Source organism: Penicillium mononematosum, assembly GCF_028829835.1.
Source record: "Penicillium mononematosum strain IBT 11891 chromosome Unknown utg000005l:1.0-9366267.0:1.0-9372171.0, whole genome shotgun sequence".
NCBI classification, from domain to species: Eukaryota; Fungi; Ascomycota; class Eurotiomycetes; order Eurotiales; family Aspergillaceae; genus Penicillium; species Penicillium mononematosum.
In genome coordinates this window covers 7632738-7652171 of record NW_026643275.1, presented here as the reverse complement: position 1 = coordinate 7652171, position 19434 = coordinate 7632738, and the positions used below count along the sequence as shown (strand labels likewise).

At 48.5% G+C, this 19434-nt stretch overlaps 7 protein-coding genes across 7 annotated transcripts; 2 read left to right on the top strand and 5 right to left on the bottom strand.

Annotated features, from left to right (window-relative positions):
- Window positions 1–1012: 1012 nt before the first annotated feature.
- On the top strand, window positions 1013–2794 carry clrD (uncharacterized protein; the record flags this gene model as incomplete). The annotated part of the gene is made up of 3 exons (XM_057297886.1): window positions 1013–1105; window positions 1334–2249; window positions 2310–2794. 3 exons carry the CDS (start codon window positions 1013–1015, stop codon window positions 2792–2794), a joined length of 1494 nt encoding a protein of 497 aa, XP_057145768.1.
- A 1406-nt stretch (window positions 2795–4200) lies between these two features.
- On the bottom strand, window positions 4201–4647 carry N7519_011112 (uncharacterized protein; the record flags this gene model as incomplete). Its single annotated transcript, XM_057297885.1, has 2 exons — window positions 4201–4366; window positions 4409–4647. Coding segments are annotated over 2 exons (405 nt in total), but the record flags the coding sequence as incomplete, so codon positions are not given.
- Window positions 4648–5972: 1325 nt separating this feature from the next.
- Window positions 5973–6440, bottom strand: N7519_011111 (uncharacterized protein; the record flags this gene model as incomplete). Its single annotated transcript, XM_057297884.1, has 1 exon — window positions 5973–6440. One exon carries the CDS (start codon window positions 6438–6440, stop codon window positions 5973–5975), a length of 468 nt encoding a protein of 155 aa, XP_057145766.1.
- A 723-nt stretch (window positions 6441–7163) lies between these two features.
- On the bottom strand, window positions 7164–13667 carry cch1 (calcium channel protein CCH1; the record flags this gene model as incomplete). The annotated part of the gene is made up of 4 exons (XM_057297883.1): window positions 7164–8935; window positions 8995–11870; window positions 11892–12019; window positions 12075–13667. 4 exons carry the CDS (start codon window positions 13665–13667, stop codon window positions 7164–7166), a joined length of 6369 nt encoding a protein of 2122 aa, XP_057145765.1.
- A 549-nt stretch (window positions 13668–14216) lies between these two features.
- On the bottom strand, window positions 14217–15554 carry N7519_011109 (uncharacterized protein; the record flags this gene model as incomplete). Its single annotated transcript, XM_057297882.1, has 3 exons — window positions 14217–14763; window positions 14834–15393; window positions 15504–15554. The coding sequence occupies 3 exons, from the start codon at window positions 15552–15554 to the stop codon at window positions 14217–14219; spliced, it is 1158 nt and encodes a 385-aa protein (XP_057145764.1).
- A 420-nt stretch (window positions 15555–15974) lies between these two features.
- N7519_011108 (60S ribosomal protein eL6) lies at window positions 15975–16949 on the top strand (the record flags this gene model as incomplete). Its single annotated transcript, XM_057297881.1, has 3 exons — window positions 15975–16079; window positions 16392–16727; window positions 16797–16949. 3 exons carry the CDS (start codon window positions 15975–15977, stop codon window positions 16947–16949), a joined length of 594 nt encoding a protein of 197 aa, XP_057145763.1.
- A 645-nt stretch (window positions 16950–17594) lies between these two features.
- On the bottom strand, window positions 17595–19007 carry N7519_011107 (sterol desaturase family protein; the record flags this gene model as incomplete). Its single annotated transcript, XM_057297880.1, has 3 exons — window positions 17595–17691; window positions 17942–18432; window positions 18528–19007. 3 exons carry the CDS (start codon window positions 19005–19007, stop codon window positions 17595–17597), a joined length of 1068 nt encoding a protein of 355 aa, XP_057145762.1.
- Between the last annotated feature and the right edge of the window lie 427 nt (window positions 19008–19434).

Here is a 19434-nt window from a genome sequence, read left to right as displayed (position 1 = left end):
ATTCTAGATAATTATACTAACAATTCTTCATAAAATAGGCGAACGCCGATGCTGAGTCATCAACCACATTTGCAGCCCTAGGGGTGTGCGCGTACGCTGATTGGTTGAAGTGAGGTCCGTCCGCACTGGGCATGGTCCGATATCAATGCCAAGACTTTACGACAGCCATTGCCCTCATGACTTCAGAGCCCTCTAAACACCGATCCCCACGTCTGACCAGAACGATAAATATACCTATCGATAGCGGGGACTGCGCTCTATAATCTGGGATTTTTTCCCCGCAATTTTAGGCACTTCTTGAGCCTGGAAGCTATCGGGTGGTTGGAGATCGATTGTAGACCCATAACTTTCCCGGGTACTGTTCGCACACTTCCCAACAACTCGCTTTTAATCACCAACCAGCGGCCACTAACCAGAATATCCCTATCAGCCCAGAACACAGCAAACTCGAAACATTGAAGATAAATTTGGTTCATTTTATAGTGGAAATCGTGACTACCATTAAAATGGTAATATAGACATGTTTTTCCTTAAATTGAGGCGATAATGAGGGCTAACGCTAAGGGGGCCATTGCCTATTTTGAACAAAGAAGATTAGTCAGCACCTGTCAGTGCCCGCGACGGGCCCACCACGAGATCTTCCCGTCCTCGTTTTCTCAACCTCACCTCTTCATCACGTTCAGTCCCCGATCTTCTATCACGTCTCCCATCCGCCACGAACGTCGGATCTTCTTCTAGTCTCTTTTAGTTTTACCGGCGCTTCTTGAAGATATTGTTCCTCACTTTTTTATTCGTTTTCGGACGGTTTTTTTTTTCTCCTCTCCCTTTGCCTCGCTCTTTAGGCTAGGATCCTCGACTCGTTCACCACTCCGAGGATCTTAAGAGCCTCTTTTTTCTTTACTCTCCTCGACTATTATCTCTACCGTCCTCGAATTGGATTGTAAGTTGACACTCGACGCGCTTTCACACGCGTTCTATGACCACCGGCTAACACACTAACGCACAGCTTAGGATGGCGGGACGCGTCCCCCTTGGTTCGGGGGCGAACCAGAACCGAGTGTTCATTGATTTAACGGATGAGACCGAACCAGGGGATTCTGAGGTGGTAAGTGCTTGTACCCATTCATCTCAGTCTTCCAAAGACTGCTCTGCTTGAGCCCCCATTTCCCCTGGCCCCTTATGGCCCCACTATGCTGTTCTTTGTCCTTTACTTTGTGCCAACTTTTTCCCCTTTTCCCCCCCAACTGTTTTACCTAAATATTGATCTGGTAATCCGATGGATTCTACGTACACAACCTGCTTACCAGATTCGTTTACTAAATATCGCTTCTAGCCAAAGAACTTGGTTCAGGGCAAACTTCCCTTCGTGGCAGCCTTGGCCTATCGGTCACCAACCGTGCCGCTAAAGAGGAAAAGCTTGGATGTATCTGAGGATACCTCGGATTCTTCGTCCAGCGATGTTCACAAGTTTCCACGGCGTGCACCCCTGCCGCACGCTCACCCTGATCCGTCCACGCCAAGCCCACCGCCAAGCTTGAGGCCATCTCAGATCAGTGTTGTAATCCCATCACCGACATCAAAACAAAAGCGCGATATTGCGATCGCTCAGAATGTCTCCGATGTGAATGGAATGGACATTAATATCTTCCCTACAACCGACGAAGAGGAAAGAGTCGCCAAAGCTGCATACCCTACTACCCAGGGTCGTGTTGACCGTCGTTCTATCCCATTGTCGTTCAAATCAAGTTCAGCTCTGAACGTTCTCAATCTAACATCACCCTCGGAAACAAACCACCGTTCAAAACTCCGTCACACTCTTGATGAGAAGTTAAAGCGCATCAACGGGCCTACGGTCATTCCGACAGTTGATTCCCCAAAGCGTCTAGCCAAGCTAGCCGATAACTTTGAGTTCATCAACAGTTATCAGTACCGTGCGGGTGTGGAACGGATTCCCGATGACTCTGATTTCAATATCGGCTGTGCATGCAGTGCCACTGGTGGCTGCGATCGGTTCGAATGTGATTGCCTCAGCAAGGAAGAAGATTCCGAAGATCGGATCGTCCCTTATCAGATCTGTAAGGCCAACCCCAGATTGATTGTCGCGACCAAAAGTTTCCTTAAGCGTAAGGCAATCATCTATGAATGCAACTCCCGTTGTGGCTGCGGCGGAACACGATGCTGGAATCATGTCGTTCAGAAAGGAAGGACTGTCAGACTGGAGATCTTTGACACAGGAGCTCGGGGCTTCGGTTCGTCTCACTTCGTCTTCTCTTTCTGTATGTGTTCATACTAACCATGATCTTTATTAGGTCTTCGGTCTCCCGACTTGATTCACGGCGGACAATTCATCGACCTTTACCTCGGTGAGGTAATTACAAAAGCTGAAGCCGACGAGCGTGAGAACCTCACCGATGGTTCGCATACACAATCATACCTTTTCTCTTTGGACTGGTATGTGAAAGATGACGACGATGAGGAAGAAAACATGAAAGTTATCGACGGCCGCAAGTTTGGCTCAGCAACTCGGTTTATGAACCACTCATGCAACCCTAATTGCAAGATCGTCCCTGTCTGCACCACAAATCATGCCGATCAATACCTTTACAACCTTGCCTTTTTCGCCTACCGCGACATTTCCCCTGGCACGGAATTAACTTTCGACTATAATCAGGGCGAGGAGAACACGACTCCTCAAAAGATTGATCCTGAGGCTGTCCAGTGCCTGTGCGGTGAAGCTAAGTGCCGTGGACAGTTGTGGCCCAACAAGCGCAAGGGCCAAGGATCTAAGCCTTAATAGGCTTTCTCTTTATTTCAACTGTGCCGTGGCTGTCCTTCCTGCCAACCGGCCAATATTCTCGCATATTTTTCTTTTTGCGATTTTTCATACCCCCATCATGTGTGATTAGCGACTTGGTGTTTTTGCACCATCATGACCATAACGCAAGTGCATAACCGCATACCCCTCTTCTAGGCATCTCTAACCCTACCGGCGTCCTGATCTCTCTCATCTTTGGCATCTTTGTTTGCCTTTGCCATCATGTTGAAATTCACAATACCCTGACGAGAATTATGTATGATTAACAACAAACAAAGCCTAATTTCAAATTACTTTCACATTCTTTCTTTGACTTAACCCTAGTGAGGTCATTCCGTGCTGTCCTCACCTCTCTGCTATATAAGTGGGAAGTGGGCATTTAGTCAAGTCTAGAAGCATCATCTGAGACAGAAAATTGGTATGACTCGACTATATTCCATACGGCTATGACATTAAAGCCTGTCCCAGGGAGTAAATTCTAATCTCAAAGTGAAAGGGTTACTAGTTAAAGAATGTCATTCAAGGAAGATAGGATGGAAGAAAACAGTAACCTGCATAGGACTAAGCATAGTTGGTAATAGATAGGGACGGTAGCAATAGTATAGTGTTCTAGTAAGGACTATGAGAACTATAGCTGAATATATTTCATAGGACGTTGACCGTGGCTATGCAGTTATGCTGTCTAACTGCCTGTCAACTAACGGATAACTTATTAAACGAAGTATATAAAGTGCTAGCTAGCGATGCTCTCAAATAGAACCTACCTAGTTGGTATACGTACATGTACCTAGGTAAACGTTTCTCTAAGATTAGGTTTTATATGGGCTGAGTAAGGTTATCCCGAGGCCAAACCTTGGAATGTAATTTATAGGGTTTCCGGGGTTGCACCCGGCCAAGGTCAGGTACAGACCTCCGAAATATTGAGCCAAACCTTTGTACCCAGATATACCGCCCTGTATACCGCCTGCCCGGTATATACTGACTGCTATAAGAAGTGTCGGCCGCGTAGTCTTCCTAGTGATCTTCTCAGGTAGTCTTCTCCGATGGTTTTTTCATGTGTCTTTTCAGTAGTCTTTTTTGGCAGTCTCCTTAGGTATATAGCTTTGACTACTAACCTCTTAGCGCTGGAATGTGTCTACACGCTAACTATATTAAGAGTTTTAGGCTGGCAGAACCGGCAGAATTTGGAGGCGGTATATCTTGGTACGAAGGTCTAGCCCAATATTTCGGAGGTCCCACTGTATGGTCCGTGCAACAAATATCATATCAACCTTAGGTATGCCCTATTTACATCAGTTCATCTAGTCGTTCGTTTTATCTTTAAAAGTGAAATATATATGATGCTCATTGGATATCAATGGCAAACACTCTCCACTCCGAGTCTACTACAAAACGCCTAAAGACTGGATCATAGGTCTTCCTTCGCATGTGTCAAAGCGGCATACAAAAACCCTAGGCTTCCCGAGATAATGACCCCAGAAAGGTACTGATACTACTGATACCACGCCCTTACTGGAAAAAACAACAACATCACAACCAGTCCCAGATTGGCTGTGAGGAGAGCATAGCCCAAAAGGTATGCCTTAAACACACCTGGGCACGGGAGCGGATTGATCAACGAAGAGATACAGACCAACCACCCATCCCACGACAAGCAGATATGTGATAATAGACCTGCATTGTTCCAGGCTGGACTGGGAGTCCCACGGCAGCTCCAGATTGTTGAGGGCCAGCGGCTTATGGTAGCTCGTCTCGTAGATTTCCTCCACGGCACCAGATAGTTTGTGGATGTGGTCGAGGAGGATAGTTAGTTGTTCGGGTATAAGAATGATGGCTAGGAGATGAAAGACATATAGCTTTCAAGAGTAATGTAGTCAGAGCAAAAATGCCCAAGCTGAGGATGAATTGATGAGAGCCATCATTGTGGCTTAAGAATCTGAAAGAGGGTAGTAAGGGAGGACGTCATAAATTAAAAGCAAGAAAAATATCGCAAAATTATTGTAATTATACTCTGGTCTAGTTGTATCCCAAGTAAAATGACCCCTAATGACCTTGTAATGTCTGTGTATGGCTATGTTTCAGCACTCGGAAATTAAGGCTAAGCATGTGGCTTGATGCTTCGCTTCTCCGAGCTTTAGCCAAGGTTGATGTCTTTTTTCGATCTCGGAGCTTTCCTCTGATGTAACTTCTGATATATCTGCTCTGCTAAAAGATATTAAGTTAGGGTCCCAATGAACTCCGCAATGCGCACAGCATAGACTGAATGGGATAGCTTCCTCTATATGGCCCCGTGTCTCTGGTATAGCTTAGCTGATACAAAAACTACTCCACAAGCGAGTGTAACGCTGGCAAAAGTACTAACCGTGCACAGATCGGGCAATTGCCTTCCCTAAGGTTCTTTTCAACACGATAGTGGCTGCCGGGTCAAGACAATAGATTCAAAAGTCCTGTTCTTTTCAACGGCTTCCTGGCAGCATGCAGTACTCTAAGTGTTTTTGTCTATTCTTGGCACATGTTTAGTACTTTATTCTTTTGGGCTATTAGGGTGTAGAGAGAGATAGGGGCAATATAATCCAACTAACCCACTGGTGGGCTCTAGCAGGCTTACCCAATAGCCCAAGCCCTCTTTTGAGGTCAGGGTGAAGACTCTAGATACAAGACGTATAAAAATAGACACTGAAGAAAGTAGTGGGTATGCTTCTCAAAAGAAGAAGAGCTTAGGGTATTTATATTCCTTTCCAAGTGTATCGCATCAAGCAGGGTACTAAGCAGTGGTAGGATGAGACCACCCTAGGGCCTGGGACATAAACGGTATTAGAGAAGTATATGAACAGAAAACAATATATTTCATTTGGACAGATATTTCCGCAAGGGCTCAAACGTAACAAAAAAAAGACAATGACATATTTCCAATATCCAGCCTCTATACAATATTTCCCTGTATATGTATCCCACATTCTTTTTCCGAAAGCAGAGAACCCAACTTTTAACCAAAAGAAAAAATACAGAGCCAATTAAAACAAATAGAGTATCACAGCATAAGCCAAAATAAGTAGAAAGAAAGAAAGAAAGAAAGAAAGAAAGAAGAAAAAGAAGAGTCAAGCCTAAGCCCGCCCCTCCATAACCTCAAAGATGCCGCCCATCACGAAGTTCGGCTTCACCTCCCAACCCCCAAATCCACCGGCCGAGGTTCCATCAGCCCCAACCCCTGTCTCTCAATAGCATCCCCATCACATCGCGACCGTTCTTCGCTCAGCGCCATATCGATCTTAGACGGTCGTCGACGCACGACCATCGAGCGGCCGCGTAGAACAGCACAGGGGAGCACGCTGACGCCGCTGGCGTTGTGGGGGGTATCGGAGACCGGACGCGGGCGGGTTGATGTGTTTTCGGGATTACTTGTGTGTCTGACGCTGTCGGGGTGCCCTTGGAATGTGTGGGCTTTGGAGGGGTGGAAGGAGAGGTTGAAGAGGTGGTGTGGAGAGCTCTGAGGCGAGTGGGTGGAAGTTGGGGAGGAGGGTGGTGAGGTCGTTGTTGAGCTTGCGGTTGAGGTGTCGCTGGTTGATTTGGGGCTTCTGGAGCGGAAAGATGTGCTCAGAGACAGGAATGGTGAGGTGATGTGCATCGTTGATGTGTTGATGTGTTGATGTGTTTGGTGCTTTCTCGTATTATGGAATGTGAGGCTTTGGAGTTGGAGATGGCTATGACATGATAGAAGATTGGGATAGGATTGAATTTATTAGGAGAACTGGGGATTGACTTGGGTTTATTAATTCTGTAAATCTATAATCCTATAATTCTATAACCGGGTCGACTGCAAGGACTCTGCTGCAGGGAGAGTTAAGACACGACGCATGCGGATGAATGTGATTGTCGAAAACGGACAATGCCTTTTCTCTTTTTTACTGGTTTAGTATAATTTATAGAGATATGTACTTGTAACTTGTACTTATCTATCAACTAGAGGTACACAGATGTAAATGTATTCTTCCACGGACGTTCACAGTCTCTTCCAAGGGTGTCCGATTTCCTCTTTGGGTAATAACTAGTCCGACCCACCTGATTCACATTCATGCAGGCTATAGTTTAAACGATCATCTCTTTTGTCAAATAATCGTTTTATCCAAGTCTATGGAAATTGAAATGGGATCCCACGCTATGCAAAATGCTCCCCTTAGGGAGAATAGTATACAGCACAAAACCCAGAACAGAAAAGCCCCAATCTATGTGAGGGGAATGCTAAAGAAAAAAGAAAAAGGAAAAAAAGAGGGAGAAAACAAAACCGCCCTACTATCCAACCACTTCGTGATAACATCCAAAATTCATATAGATCAATATGTACAGCAGTTTATTCAGAACTGCGGTCGCCCGATCGTCGCTGCGTGAAGCTTCGTCGGATACTCTCACCCCAGGCGGAGTTGTCCAGCGAATGCATGACATCTTGTACATTCATACTGCTGTTCTGACGCGAAGAATCGCTAGCCGAAGACGCCTCGTGCGATTCGCCAGTGTCGAACGAAGTGCGCTCCCCATACATTTGACGTGGTGTAATTGAGGGACTGATACTCGACCACTCCCTCGTAGGTGTGCTGGAGCCAGACATTGACCCGCTCAAATTGGTATTGATGCGAGGCAGAGCATTGCGGTTTGCAGTTGGACTGGACTCGGCTCGTCTGTGTTGCGAGACCGGTGAGAGCATAGGCGGGAAGTTTCCGTCCAACTCGGGCTGTGTCTGGGGTGTCATCGCGCCAGAACCTGGCTGGTCGTGCTCGTCGGGGTCGTCGACTGGATCGTCGACAAAGATCTCCGGCACAGTGAATGTCGGGACCACGCTCATCCGGCCGTTCTTCTTGCGGTCAACCTGGCGGCGGAATTGGCGGGACCAGTATAGAGTGTCAAAGAAGCCGACGACGGTGTTTCGACGGACAGCCTCTTCCACCCGCTGCAGCCGGGCCCGACGACGTAGGAATTCTTCGAGGCGCAGACTCTTGCTATCGCTAATCACATTGTAATGTGCGAGGATCATCAGGCATTGGTGGAAGGAGATGCCGCGGTCCGGGTCTGCCGACACAAGGATTTCTTCGTAGAATGCATTCAGTCGTCTGCGCCGCTCTCGAATGCTTTGCACTGGAATCCGCGATATGATCCGGGAAAGCTCGGCGATATCCACGCCAGACGAGACACGAGAGTTTGGCCGCATTGAATGTCGTGACTCAACCAGCGAGACCATCGAATTTCTTGCGTAAGAACCGATCGAGTTTCTTTGAGGATCGATCCGGCATTTTTCCAGGATACTTCCAACCGTGAACTCCCCCTCGTAGATTCGCATTGCAAAGACACCAGAGAGCTCACCAAGTAGTCGAGGGAACTGCTCCGTGGATACGAAACCGGTCCCATCCGGATCATATGTCGCCCACGCCTGCTTGAACCGGCGGATCTCTTCACGACTGATCGCGTACAGTCCGCTACTCCGCTGGTAGACATAGGAGAAACTTTCGAAAATTAAAGAAACAAACAGCGAGACGAAGATGTACATGCTGATCAGGTTCCATGCAATGAAGAGAGTTCGCGCCCACGGCGCGCTTCCACAGTCGTCGTCGAGGAAGTTGTCGTTCTGCGTACACATGGGCGGAGTCATGGTCGCGAAGTCCTCCATGAATTCATTCCACCCTTCTCCGCAACTTGCTCGGAACAACAGGATCAGTGATTTGGGCACATCGCGGAAATTCTGGTTGTGGTCCTCATTCTCGCCGAACTTGGTAAGGCCGAACGCCTGGTTCATCGCAATACCAAACACCAAGAACAGCACGAACCACGTAGCCAGAAGATTTCCAATCACGGACACACTAGCTGCTGCTGTCTTAAAGAGCTGATCAAGCTGGTTGTTCCTTGGAATAAGCAGCAGAGCAACAGACACGAGGAAAAGCTTGTTGAGCTCTACCACGGCATGACTCTTTTCACTGTATGAGATGTCAAGGATGGAAGTGATGAAAGCGCCGGGGACGGCGATGAGAGAGTACAGGTCCCATGAACTTCGGCTAAATCGATGCCACCCAAGACCAATCAGTCGAATAAAGACATTCGCAACGTAGACAAGCGTGAATACCAAGAATATAATAGCTAGATTTACCAATCAGTAACACGCAACATTCCAAATCAAGGCGAAGGGAAAAACTCACATCGAACCATCTCCCACCAGGGCGGTTCTGGATAGTATTCCACGACAAGCAATAGCAGGTGAACTACAAGAACGCAAGTCACGAACCACGCCCACCGGCCATGCTTCTTAACTGAAACTCGATAACACCACAGTCGCAGCTTCTGGCTCTTGTCATCAAAGGATCGTTTCGAGGGCGATATCTGTCGGAGAAGTTTCCGCAGTTCCAACCAGGAACGTTGCTCCGCCGTCAGGAAGGCAACACCGGTTTGTTCTGTGTAATTGCGCATGAACACAGACACGAATAGTGTCAGGACAAACACGGCTCCAAGTAAGTTGAACACCACGAAGAATAACCCGTTCTCTGGCGCCACTAGATCTTGCGGCTGAATCATCTTCCCCTTGATACTCATCGCAGCTTCTTGTACGTCGACCCAACCTTCTTGGGAGACAATTTGGAACAGAATGAAGAGGGAATTGCCAAAATTATCAAAATCATAATAAGAGTTCCCAGCCACTCGTGGAGCAAGCACGTCCCAATTGTATGGCGAGCTGGCATATTCATTGACGCAGTTGGTCAAGTTCCCAGAAAAATTACCGTCATTGCAACTGGTCATCTGCCCGTTGAACAGATTGACTCCATAGATTGCGAATGGTATGAGGAAACTCATAGACACTGCAGCGGCAGCAATGACCTTCCATCCCCCGACAATGATGACAGAGTGGAATGTGTCCTTAGCGCTGTCACTGACATTCAAAAGACGCAACGCCCTCAGCGCTTTGAAGGCACCAATGGCTCTGGAAACACTCCAATCCTCTCTGAGCGAGCCACCGACACTGACCCACAGCGTGATCAACACGATTCCGTCAATGAATCCCCAGGAACTGCGGAAAAATGCGTTCGGCGTCCAGAAGAAACCATCGGCGATCACTTTGATCGTTGCTTCGATAGTAAACACAACGGCAAAGCCCAGATCAGTATAGACGAACCAGTTGCGGTCAGTACGGAAATACTGCCGCTGGTACAAAGGTGTTGTGATGCAGGCGAGAAGCACCATGGCGACAATGGCTGCATAAATGAAAGCAGAGAACGCATACCACACTGGCTTGTATGGATCCACACCCTCGACTCGTTGGTGGCCGCGTCCTGGACCGACAATTCGTTGACAAAATTTCCGAACAATATTGTCCGGTGAGAAAAGAAACAGTGATTTGTTATAGTTGGGGTGTTTGACGAGATATGCTCGCTGGTCCCGTTTCCTTTGCTCTGCCGCAGTAACAACTTCTCTTGCCATGGTTCTCGGATCCAATTCTTCGTAAGCACGCGAAAACTTCAGCTTCGAGTAGAAAGGATTTGGTTCCCTCCGCATAAGGAGCGTAGTGGCTTTCGTCCATAGGAGTGAAATCCAGCCTGGTTGAATGGTCTCTTGAGTCGCGCCTTCTGTCATTGTGCTCACCCTTCGCGGGTCCTTGTGTCTTCGCCGTTCTTGATGCCTGGTTTCTTCTTCATCAAGGAACTCTTGCACCACGGCGTCTTTCAGCAACATTTCCAACGCTGCAGGGCCATGGTCGAGTGGATCTTTGTACCGGGCTGAATCTCGGCCTATACGAAGGATTTTCGAGAGCGCTAGGTTTCCTTGGGGTGCTCCATGGACTTGTTTCTGTTCCAAAAACGCCCTGACCTGGTGCATTCGTTTTTCGTCTTCTGAAACATCAAAGCTTTCCTGAATGACAGCAATGAACATGTTTAGGATGATGAAGTTGGACACAATGAACCAAAGAACGATGAATGCTGCCGAGATCCAGGCGGTATTGAAGTCGGTTGTGTATGTGGTTGCATTGTAAAGAATCGTGGTCCAATCCTCACTCGACAAAATTTGATACATTCCCAGGAATGAGTTGTAGATATTCGAAAACGTGATCAAGTTCGGCGTGCCACCTGGATCTTTATCTGGGATCTGGCTTCGAAAAAGCTGTGTCGCGAAAATGGCAGCCAAAAATGTCATCAAGAATAGGAAAAATATCAAGTTAAGCAGACCGACGGTATTGCGGAATACAATCACGATCAGCTTTCTGGTCACGGAGAAAGCCAGTACAACTCGGTAGACCCGAAGGATCTGGAACAAAGTGAGGACTGTGTATGCACGACCTGAGTTCCTGATAGGCGGTAGCTGGATGATGCAGGTAATGATTACAAGCAAAAGGTCTGTCAAGTTACGACGCCTTCGATGAAACATGCGCCAATCCGAGGCGAATCGCAGGATGATCTCAACGAGGAAAATGATAGTGACAACAGTCTCAGTAGTATCAATAAACTGGGCTCGACTGGCGGACATAGACGAGCTTCTGAGTGCTTGCACGACAAGGTCGAATATGATGAGGCAGACCCAAACCCACTCAGTTTGATCATATATACGCTTGAGAGGACTCACTTTGCGAGACATTGTATCATCTCCATCGACAGAATCAAGTTTTTGGACGGCAAAAGCGCTGCGCTTGCTCTCTTCCCGAATCACTTGGAATGAGTGTGTGATAACCGCGACCAGCAAGTTCACCAACCACAAGCTCAAAATGACAAACCCACAGGCAAAGAACAGAGCCGTAGCGAGGTAATCGCTGTCAGTGGTGTAGTAAAGCAGATCAGTAAATGTATTGGAGCTCATGATCACAAAGACCAACTCCAGGGAGTGCAGGATGTTGTCAAAGCTCACAGTCCCCTTGTAAGGATTGGTACCTTCAATGCATACAGAACCTTGAGGACAAATATATCCTTTGGGGCTGAACCCTGAGTCCATACCAGTGGAGTTGAGCCATGGCATCTCCCCTCCTGTCTCGTTCAGGTACCCGCCACAAAATTGTAATGTGTCCCATGGATCATTCAATGTGTAATTGCTCTGCCTGCGGGATCAATCCACACACAACTTCTCTTGAAACTGGATTTGAAACTCTGGATGCCGATGATTGCGAAAAGAAGCCAGAAGAAACCTATAAGAAATGCGAACATGGACGAGCAAAGGAGCTGCTCGCTTAAGACTTCGAAGAATTACCTAGAAGTGATTGTTCAGTAACTCAAAACTCACATCCTCGCAGCAGAAGACTTACTGAAGTGCCGTTGGTCATGGCAAGGAGACGTAGAATTCGGAGACAACTTAACATGCGAAAGATGTACAGTTGGTGTGTTTTCTCAACACCCGAGACTGAAAGGACGAATGATACCCAAAAAGCGACCACGGCTACAAAATCAAGCCGGTTAAAAGAGTGTCGAAGGAACGCGCGATGGGCAAGCCTAACGCGACGTTTGTGTAGAGGATCGTCATACACTTCGGAGTCCAATCCGTTCATCCCTGTAAATGTTCGCAAGATTGAAGCTTGGGGCTCAGCCTGAAGCATCGATGCTTTCTTGACCGTTGGCTGGCGATGCGGCGTGATCAGGTTCCTGCCCTTCTCCGCGATTGCTTTCCTGACGCCGAGATTGCGATTAAGTGTGCTGTACTCGACAGGGTTGAGAATAAGCCCAGACACCAAAATCTTAGAGCCTATCTCAAGGGTGTAAATGATGAAGATGACCAAGAAAACCCAATCAAACTTGCTGCTTCCCCATGCCACTGAATGTGGGTGATTAGGGAGCGCGTCTTCAACGGTCAACAAGATGGTCTGGATGACAATAACAATCAAGATGAAGGGCTCCATGAATGGATTCACTAGGATATCACACAGCCAGAGTCGGAGAGGGTGATTCGGTCCCAGGATTCCAAGTGACCTGCCTTTAAATGGATTGTTCTGATCCCTCCATAATCTGCTGGAGGAACGCTTCTCTCGAGCTGTTTGAGCCTGCTGGTTGGAGACATATGCATAGTCTACCATCGCGGGCAAGACTGGTGGTCCGTCCATTCGCGCATTCTTATCAAGCTCCTCCCTCTCAATCGTTTGCTGGACGACTTCTGGTTCGTTACTCAGGTTGACCACTCGCTGCGACATGGATTTGACCATTGAACTGGCACGCTGCAGAGCCCCGCTGGACGCCGATGGAGACAAAGAACGCGATCGATCTCGGGCACTGCTACCACGACGGCTTCCCATCCCATCCTCCAGGTGAGGAAGATCATCGCCAAGTCTTGATCCACCAAAATGCATAGAGTGGGCTGTGTCAGTGCTGCGTCGCCCTTCCGCACCGGCAGCACCGCTCATTGGTTGTAAATATCGAGGATCGGTCAACCGTACCGTATCATCTTCGTCTGCTGAGGGGTTGTAGCCGTGGGGGTCGTGGGAATCATAAGTGTCTAGAGGTACAACGTCAAGGTCGGAAGCATTATCGTCAAATCCACGGCTTGCTGATGGGCCCGAGGGCAATTCCCTCGATTGTGGCGCATTGAAACTGAGGCCAACCGATGATATCGCTTGCGCGAAACCACCCAGGTCATCAAGCGGCGAAGCAACCTCTGGATAGCTCGTTTGTGACGGTTGGAATGGATTCCTGCTCGGTCCAGCCGAATCAATTGGAGACTCTTCCGCAACGCTCTCATAATTCCTCCGCGACCCCCTCCCGATCAATGATTGTCGTGAGAAGAGACCAGTCCCCGCGCGGCTTCTCCCACGCTCATCAAGAGCATCTCCCGGTTTCGAGAGATCCTGGAGAGGGATGTGGTTTGGCGGAGCGTTTTCGTCATTATCAAGGTTCTGGCTTTCTGGCGCCATCGTCGGGCAGGATCAAGAATTATCGAATCGCAGACATCGCAGGCTGGACGGGGGTTTCGCGGACACGGTGACGACACGTGTGTTGACAGGACAAAATATGTATTAAGATAGAAAAAGAAAGGAGTATGAATACAAAGCAGAAATCAAGAGAAGAGACAAGCTTCGGAAGCTGAATTTGGGCTAAGGGCGTCTGGATCGCAATTGCACTAAAAAGGACAAGTCCCGGCGCTTCGCCTTATATTCAGCTTGGGAACCCGTGGACGTTGTCGTGGCTGACATACCTCGGTAGGGCTATACATACATCATACTTGCAAAGTCGTATTTTTTTATTTTCTACTGCATAATATACCTTGTTTACCCTACGATTTCAGCTCCTTGTATGAAAAATACAATTCTAATTTGACGCTGACGCAGCCTAAACAGTGTTGCCTAGTGGGGTTCGAATATTCCTTTTTCCACCTTTTTTCCAAAAATAGGTTTACAACTTTGAAAAGTCTTGGAAAGTCTTGAAAAGTCTCAAAATCGCGGAATAAATGTATTGATCATGATTCAATCGGTATCCATCTGAGAATCCTTTTCTTTAACGTGTTGGCGGACGCCATCCAGGAACGCATCTACCGCATCGCCACCACCAAGGGGTACTCCACCTCTCCGCATAAACCCTCCATTAGCCACGGGGATCTGCAAAGCCTCGCTGATACTCGGGAGTCCACCATCACGGAGGGCTACAGTAAGACTAGCCAAGCTTTGCATGAATTGAGGAGAACGAAGCACTTTTCTGAGAATATCTTTCTTCTGGGAGAGGTCGAGAGACAGGAGAGCAGCTTGGGCAAGTTCCGGGTCCGTATCAGCTTCCGAAGCCTCAGCATTGCCCTGAGCCAGCAAAAGTAGTGCAGGCGGCAAGAAGCTCAGAAGATGATCGGCAGTAGTGGTATCAGCAGAATCGATAAATTGCAGCGTGGTCGAGGGTGGAAGGAGATCTTGGAGTGTCGTAGATGGGCGTTCGGGATCTTGGGATTGGCTCTGGCTCTGACGGCCGCCCAAAGACTTCAAAAAGTCCTGGACAACCGACGCTGGATCTTCCCCGGCAGTCGCTCTGCAAAGGGAACAAAATGGCAAATTAGCTTGGATGGCCCATATCAAGGTTGTCAGAGATATGTACCTACGCTCGTCCACCGTCGGCACCGCCCTCCCGCGACTCTTGTCCCTCCTCACGCACGTCGCCGCCGGTCGCATCGGGGCCAGCACCGCCGCTGCCCGTGCTGTGGTATCGGCCGCGATCATGGTCGGTGCCTTCCACGTCCTCCATGGTCTCATCGTCATCACCGCCCGATGGTCGGCGAGGAAGATTGGCGATCTCGTGCTCTACATCAACATCCTCGCCCTGCAACAGAACATCGACAATTTCTCCAAGCTTCAAATCGCGGGGGCTAAACCAGCTCGGGTCGCCGTTCTCGTGCTGGGAGTGAGACTGCATCCAGAACAGGTATCGCTGAGAGCTAGAGGAGAACTTCAGGACAAAGATCCGGCCATTCGTTGCGTCCCGACCGGATGGCTTGTAGGGAGTAAAGCTGCCATCCGAGGGAATCATCACCAGGTCAAGCTCGGGCTCATCTAGGGAGGCGCTACGCGAGCGCCAGCAGAAGTGGATAAGATCCTCTTCGGAATAAAGATAGACATAGCCTGGAGTGGGCTTCGGCTTTACGGCGGCAGGAGTGCTGGAGGTCTGAATTGAAACGGTCAGTAAAGTTGCAATGTAGATATGAGTGAACATCCGGATGATGGAGTTGATCATCAAACTATCCAAATCGGGTGCGGAAAGCTAAGCTCACGTACATCCAGATCGCAGATACCTGCTTTGAAGGTGATGATCGGAGCTATCGACATGTTGGGTATTTGATTCTGAACAGAGATCCAATAATATATGGGACCGTATTGACAGAATTGGCACCCGCCAGGTAGATAGAAAAAGAGTTGTGGGGGATGTAAGAGATAAGAGTATATAGAAAGAGAGAGAGAGAGAGAGGCTGCGAGCAGTATACGTCAGTTGTTTGTGTCGAGCAGTGTTCTGCCTAAGTGGTTTTTACAGTCGCCCGTATATAATTGCCTTACAAATACGGCATCAATGTGATTAGTTACCGCTTTCCAAAATTGGCTAGGGCTGTCGGTTAAACACGTGATAGGGCTTTGTACACACAACCCTCGACGAATTCCCGCACTGGAGCCGACTCCGCTTAGCAGTCCAAGTCCTCACCCAAATCTCCAACAACCACCCCGACAACCATTCATCCTTCGCCAGCAGCCATCATGTCGGACGGCCAGACGAAGCAGTTCGGGAAGAGCCAGAGGGTCGTGCCCGCCGACAAGGCCCAGAAGTGGTACCCCGTGGACGATCAGTCGCAGCCCAAGAAAGTCAGTACACCCTATGAGAATGGGACGGCACAAAAAAAGAGGAGGACATACGACCGGCACACATCTGCCCCGATGATTGCGACGATAGCACCGGTATTCTGAGGAAGAGCCTTTGTGAATTACGGGGCAACATCCAGCCAGACACCGGTGTCAATCGACGACACAAAAGTTCATCAAATCTTGTGATCTTGGTGCGAATCGCATATCATCTGGGGAAGATCCGGCTATGGCGATGGAGATACTTGGGGGGGATTCACGGGAATCGCTGGGATTTGTGTGACATCAGAGACTAACTACTTTGTGTGTTTACAGGTTCGCAAGACCCTGCGTCCCGCCAAGGTCCGCGAGACCCTCGTTCCCGGCACCATCCTGATCCTCCTCGCTGGCCGTTTCCGTGGCAAGCGTGTCATCCTCCTCAAGTCCCTCGACCAGGGTGTCCTCCTTGTCACCGGTCCCTTCAAGATCAACGGTGTCCCTCTCCGCCGCGTGAACGCCCGCTACGTTATCGCCACCTCCAAGCGTGTCGACATCAGCGGTGTTGACGCCAAGGCTGTTGAGAAGATCTCCGCTCCCGGATACTTCACCAAGGACAAGAAGGCTGAGAAGAAGACCGAGGAGGCTTTCTTCAAGCAGGGCGAGAAGGCCGAGGTACGTATCTTGTCTAAGAAATCACATTTGCAGAGATCAAATACTAATTACTTTTTTTCACCTCTACAGAAGAAGGTTGTTGCCAGCGCTCGCGCCAGCGACCAGAAGGCTGTCGACCAGGCCATCCTTGCCTCCATCAAGAAGGAGGACTTCCTCGGCAGCTACCTCGCTACCACCTTCAGCCTCCGAAACGGCGACAAGCCCCACGAGATGAAGTGGTAAATGTGTGGTAGCCGCGGGTTCGGTAGATAGTTGGGGAGGACCATTTTTCCAACGAGGGGCGGCTCGATTGCAGATCGGCATCCTTTCGCGACTTTCGGGGGGCCGGTTTCATGAACCATGTCATGTAATTCCTACGGGATCCGTCAAAACACGTTTTTCACTTTTCTTATGATTTGCGGTTAATTCGGACAACCCGATGTCGTTCTCATGTTTCAAGAAACCCGTTCCTTTTGCGCGTGGCTGATTTTGCATGAAGCTGCGTTATGAAGAAAGACTTCAAGCAAAAAAAAAAAGATTAAAAATCACCTCGTTCCAGCAGGCGGGCTGGATTCTCTTTCATGTTCAGTATGACCTACTCCCTTTTCCAGGTTCAGGCGGCAATCCAAAATTGGGCAATTCCTTCGATTCATCTATGTAATATCTGTAAGGCACTAAAATATAAGGTTGCTGGGCCTTGTCTTTAATTGAGTGGATATGCCCGTGTGGAACTGGAGTAGAGATCTCGCGATCTAGGCATGGACAAGTATAAAACAGTCTTGTCTTATGCAGCACATTTGTGGTGCTCGACGGGACCCGTGGACATTACAATGGCTCCTCGGCTGTATTCTCATGGCATTCGATGAGGTTGTGCGACAAGTATAGGTTTTATAGATCTAATATCCCATCTGTAAGGGGTCTAGTGGCAGCCACCACTCCGCCAGTCAATTTTAGGGTTAAGTACGAGGCTTGTATACCCTCATAACTAATGACTGCATAGCACTTGAGTGGTATAAAATTAGGGCTATACCAAACTAATATTGACACTGAAAATTATATCATTTCTCAAAATACGTGGAGTCCTAAAGTGTAACAACCTCGAATATATATTGAACAATCCCAACTCTCACTCCAGATAGAAACGGAAAAATAAGACAAATCTACATACATATGTAGCTCCAACCTCCAATGATTCTTCATATATTCGTCAATAGTCGTCTCATCGTCGCTTTGACTTTGACGAAGACCCAATAGCCGCCTTTCGCTTTGCAGCTTCGTACGCTTTCCGCATATCCCGGTCATCTGGCTCATCACTTGACTCATCGTCGCTATGCGGGTCTCCAACGACAGTACCAAAGATCCAGTCCATCATACCCCATGCTCCAAAGTTACCCCTTGCACCCATCAACAAATGCATATCTGTGCGACGGGCGATCCCACCCAAAAACAAGTTTGTCGGCATGACAGTATATCCAGAGTATGCGAAGGTCTCCTCAACGGAGATAAACAGTAGGTACAAAAGATAAGTCAGCATATGGAAGCGGAAGATGATGGCCGGCGCATAGGTCGGGATGAACTTGGTAACCAGATAGGGGATTGGGTGGTCGTAATGCGCGGTCAATGGGAAGGGGGCCGTCAACGAATGGTACCAAGACCGGTGCCATTTGGCAAGCATAGGAGACCATCTCGAGTGGAGAGCATAGCGGTGAATGACATATGTGAGGAACTACCCAAAGGAAAACCAGAATGTCAGCAGGTTGGACTAGATATCAAGGACACCACATCGCAGCAATGTAGTCAGGAAATTCCAAAAAAACTTACTTCTCGTCCCAGCATCGCGAGGCTCAAATCCCTACATATCTCAAACGGCATAGGAAGCTTCAGCGATACCTTCAGCGCACTGCGCTTGCCGAGCGTCTGGACAAGTACCGTCTCAAGTACTCCCTGCACAGCGATACCTAAAAATAAATTGAACAGCGCCCACCCGGCGACCTTGAGTTCCTTCACGCGGATCCGACGTCGCTTCCTTCCACCCGGCAAACCGGTTGCGCCATGCGCCTTGATGAGAATCGAGGCCGACGGAGTCAGGATATCAAAGAGGAAGAAGACAATGGACGGCAGCACGTAGAAGAGTACGCGCACAGCAATCGTCCCGAACAGTTCCACGCGGAGTCGGGAATGCGACAGAACCAACGTAGACCAAGTCATGTAGAAGAACAGGAGGTTTAGGCTGGTGCTGTAGGATGACAGGACCGGAATGAGGAAGACGGACAGCATCGGTATCGAGAATAGGGCCTCCATATTGACATGAGTTTGTGCGGCGATTGCTGTTAATGGCGTTAGAAGACTCGAGGGTGAATTTGGTTGTATCTTGTGCTATCACTATCGTCGAGTCTTTCGGCGGGGGTACGAGGGTTTTGTTTCTGATTTCCCAGCAATTCCTCTTTGTGCCGAAAATAGTAACATGTGGTCAGTTCCCATTCATATTTGAGACAAAGACTCTTTTAATATCCAGTCGGGGTAGTGCAATTGGAGACAAAGAAATTTCGAGGTCGGAAATGGGGTGGCAGGATAAAAGATAAGCTTGGTTATCTACAACGGTACGTCATCCTCCCCGGATGTACATAGCGGAATACGACTGCGTCAATGAAAGGTTGAAAGGTTCAAATTGCTAAAAATACCAAAACAGACATGCCATTAATTTGTACTGTACAATAAGAATGTGTAA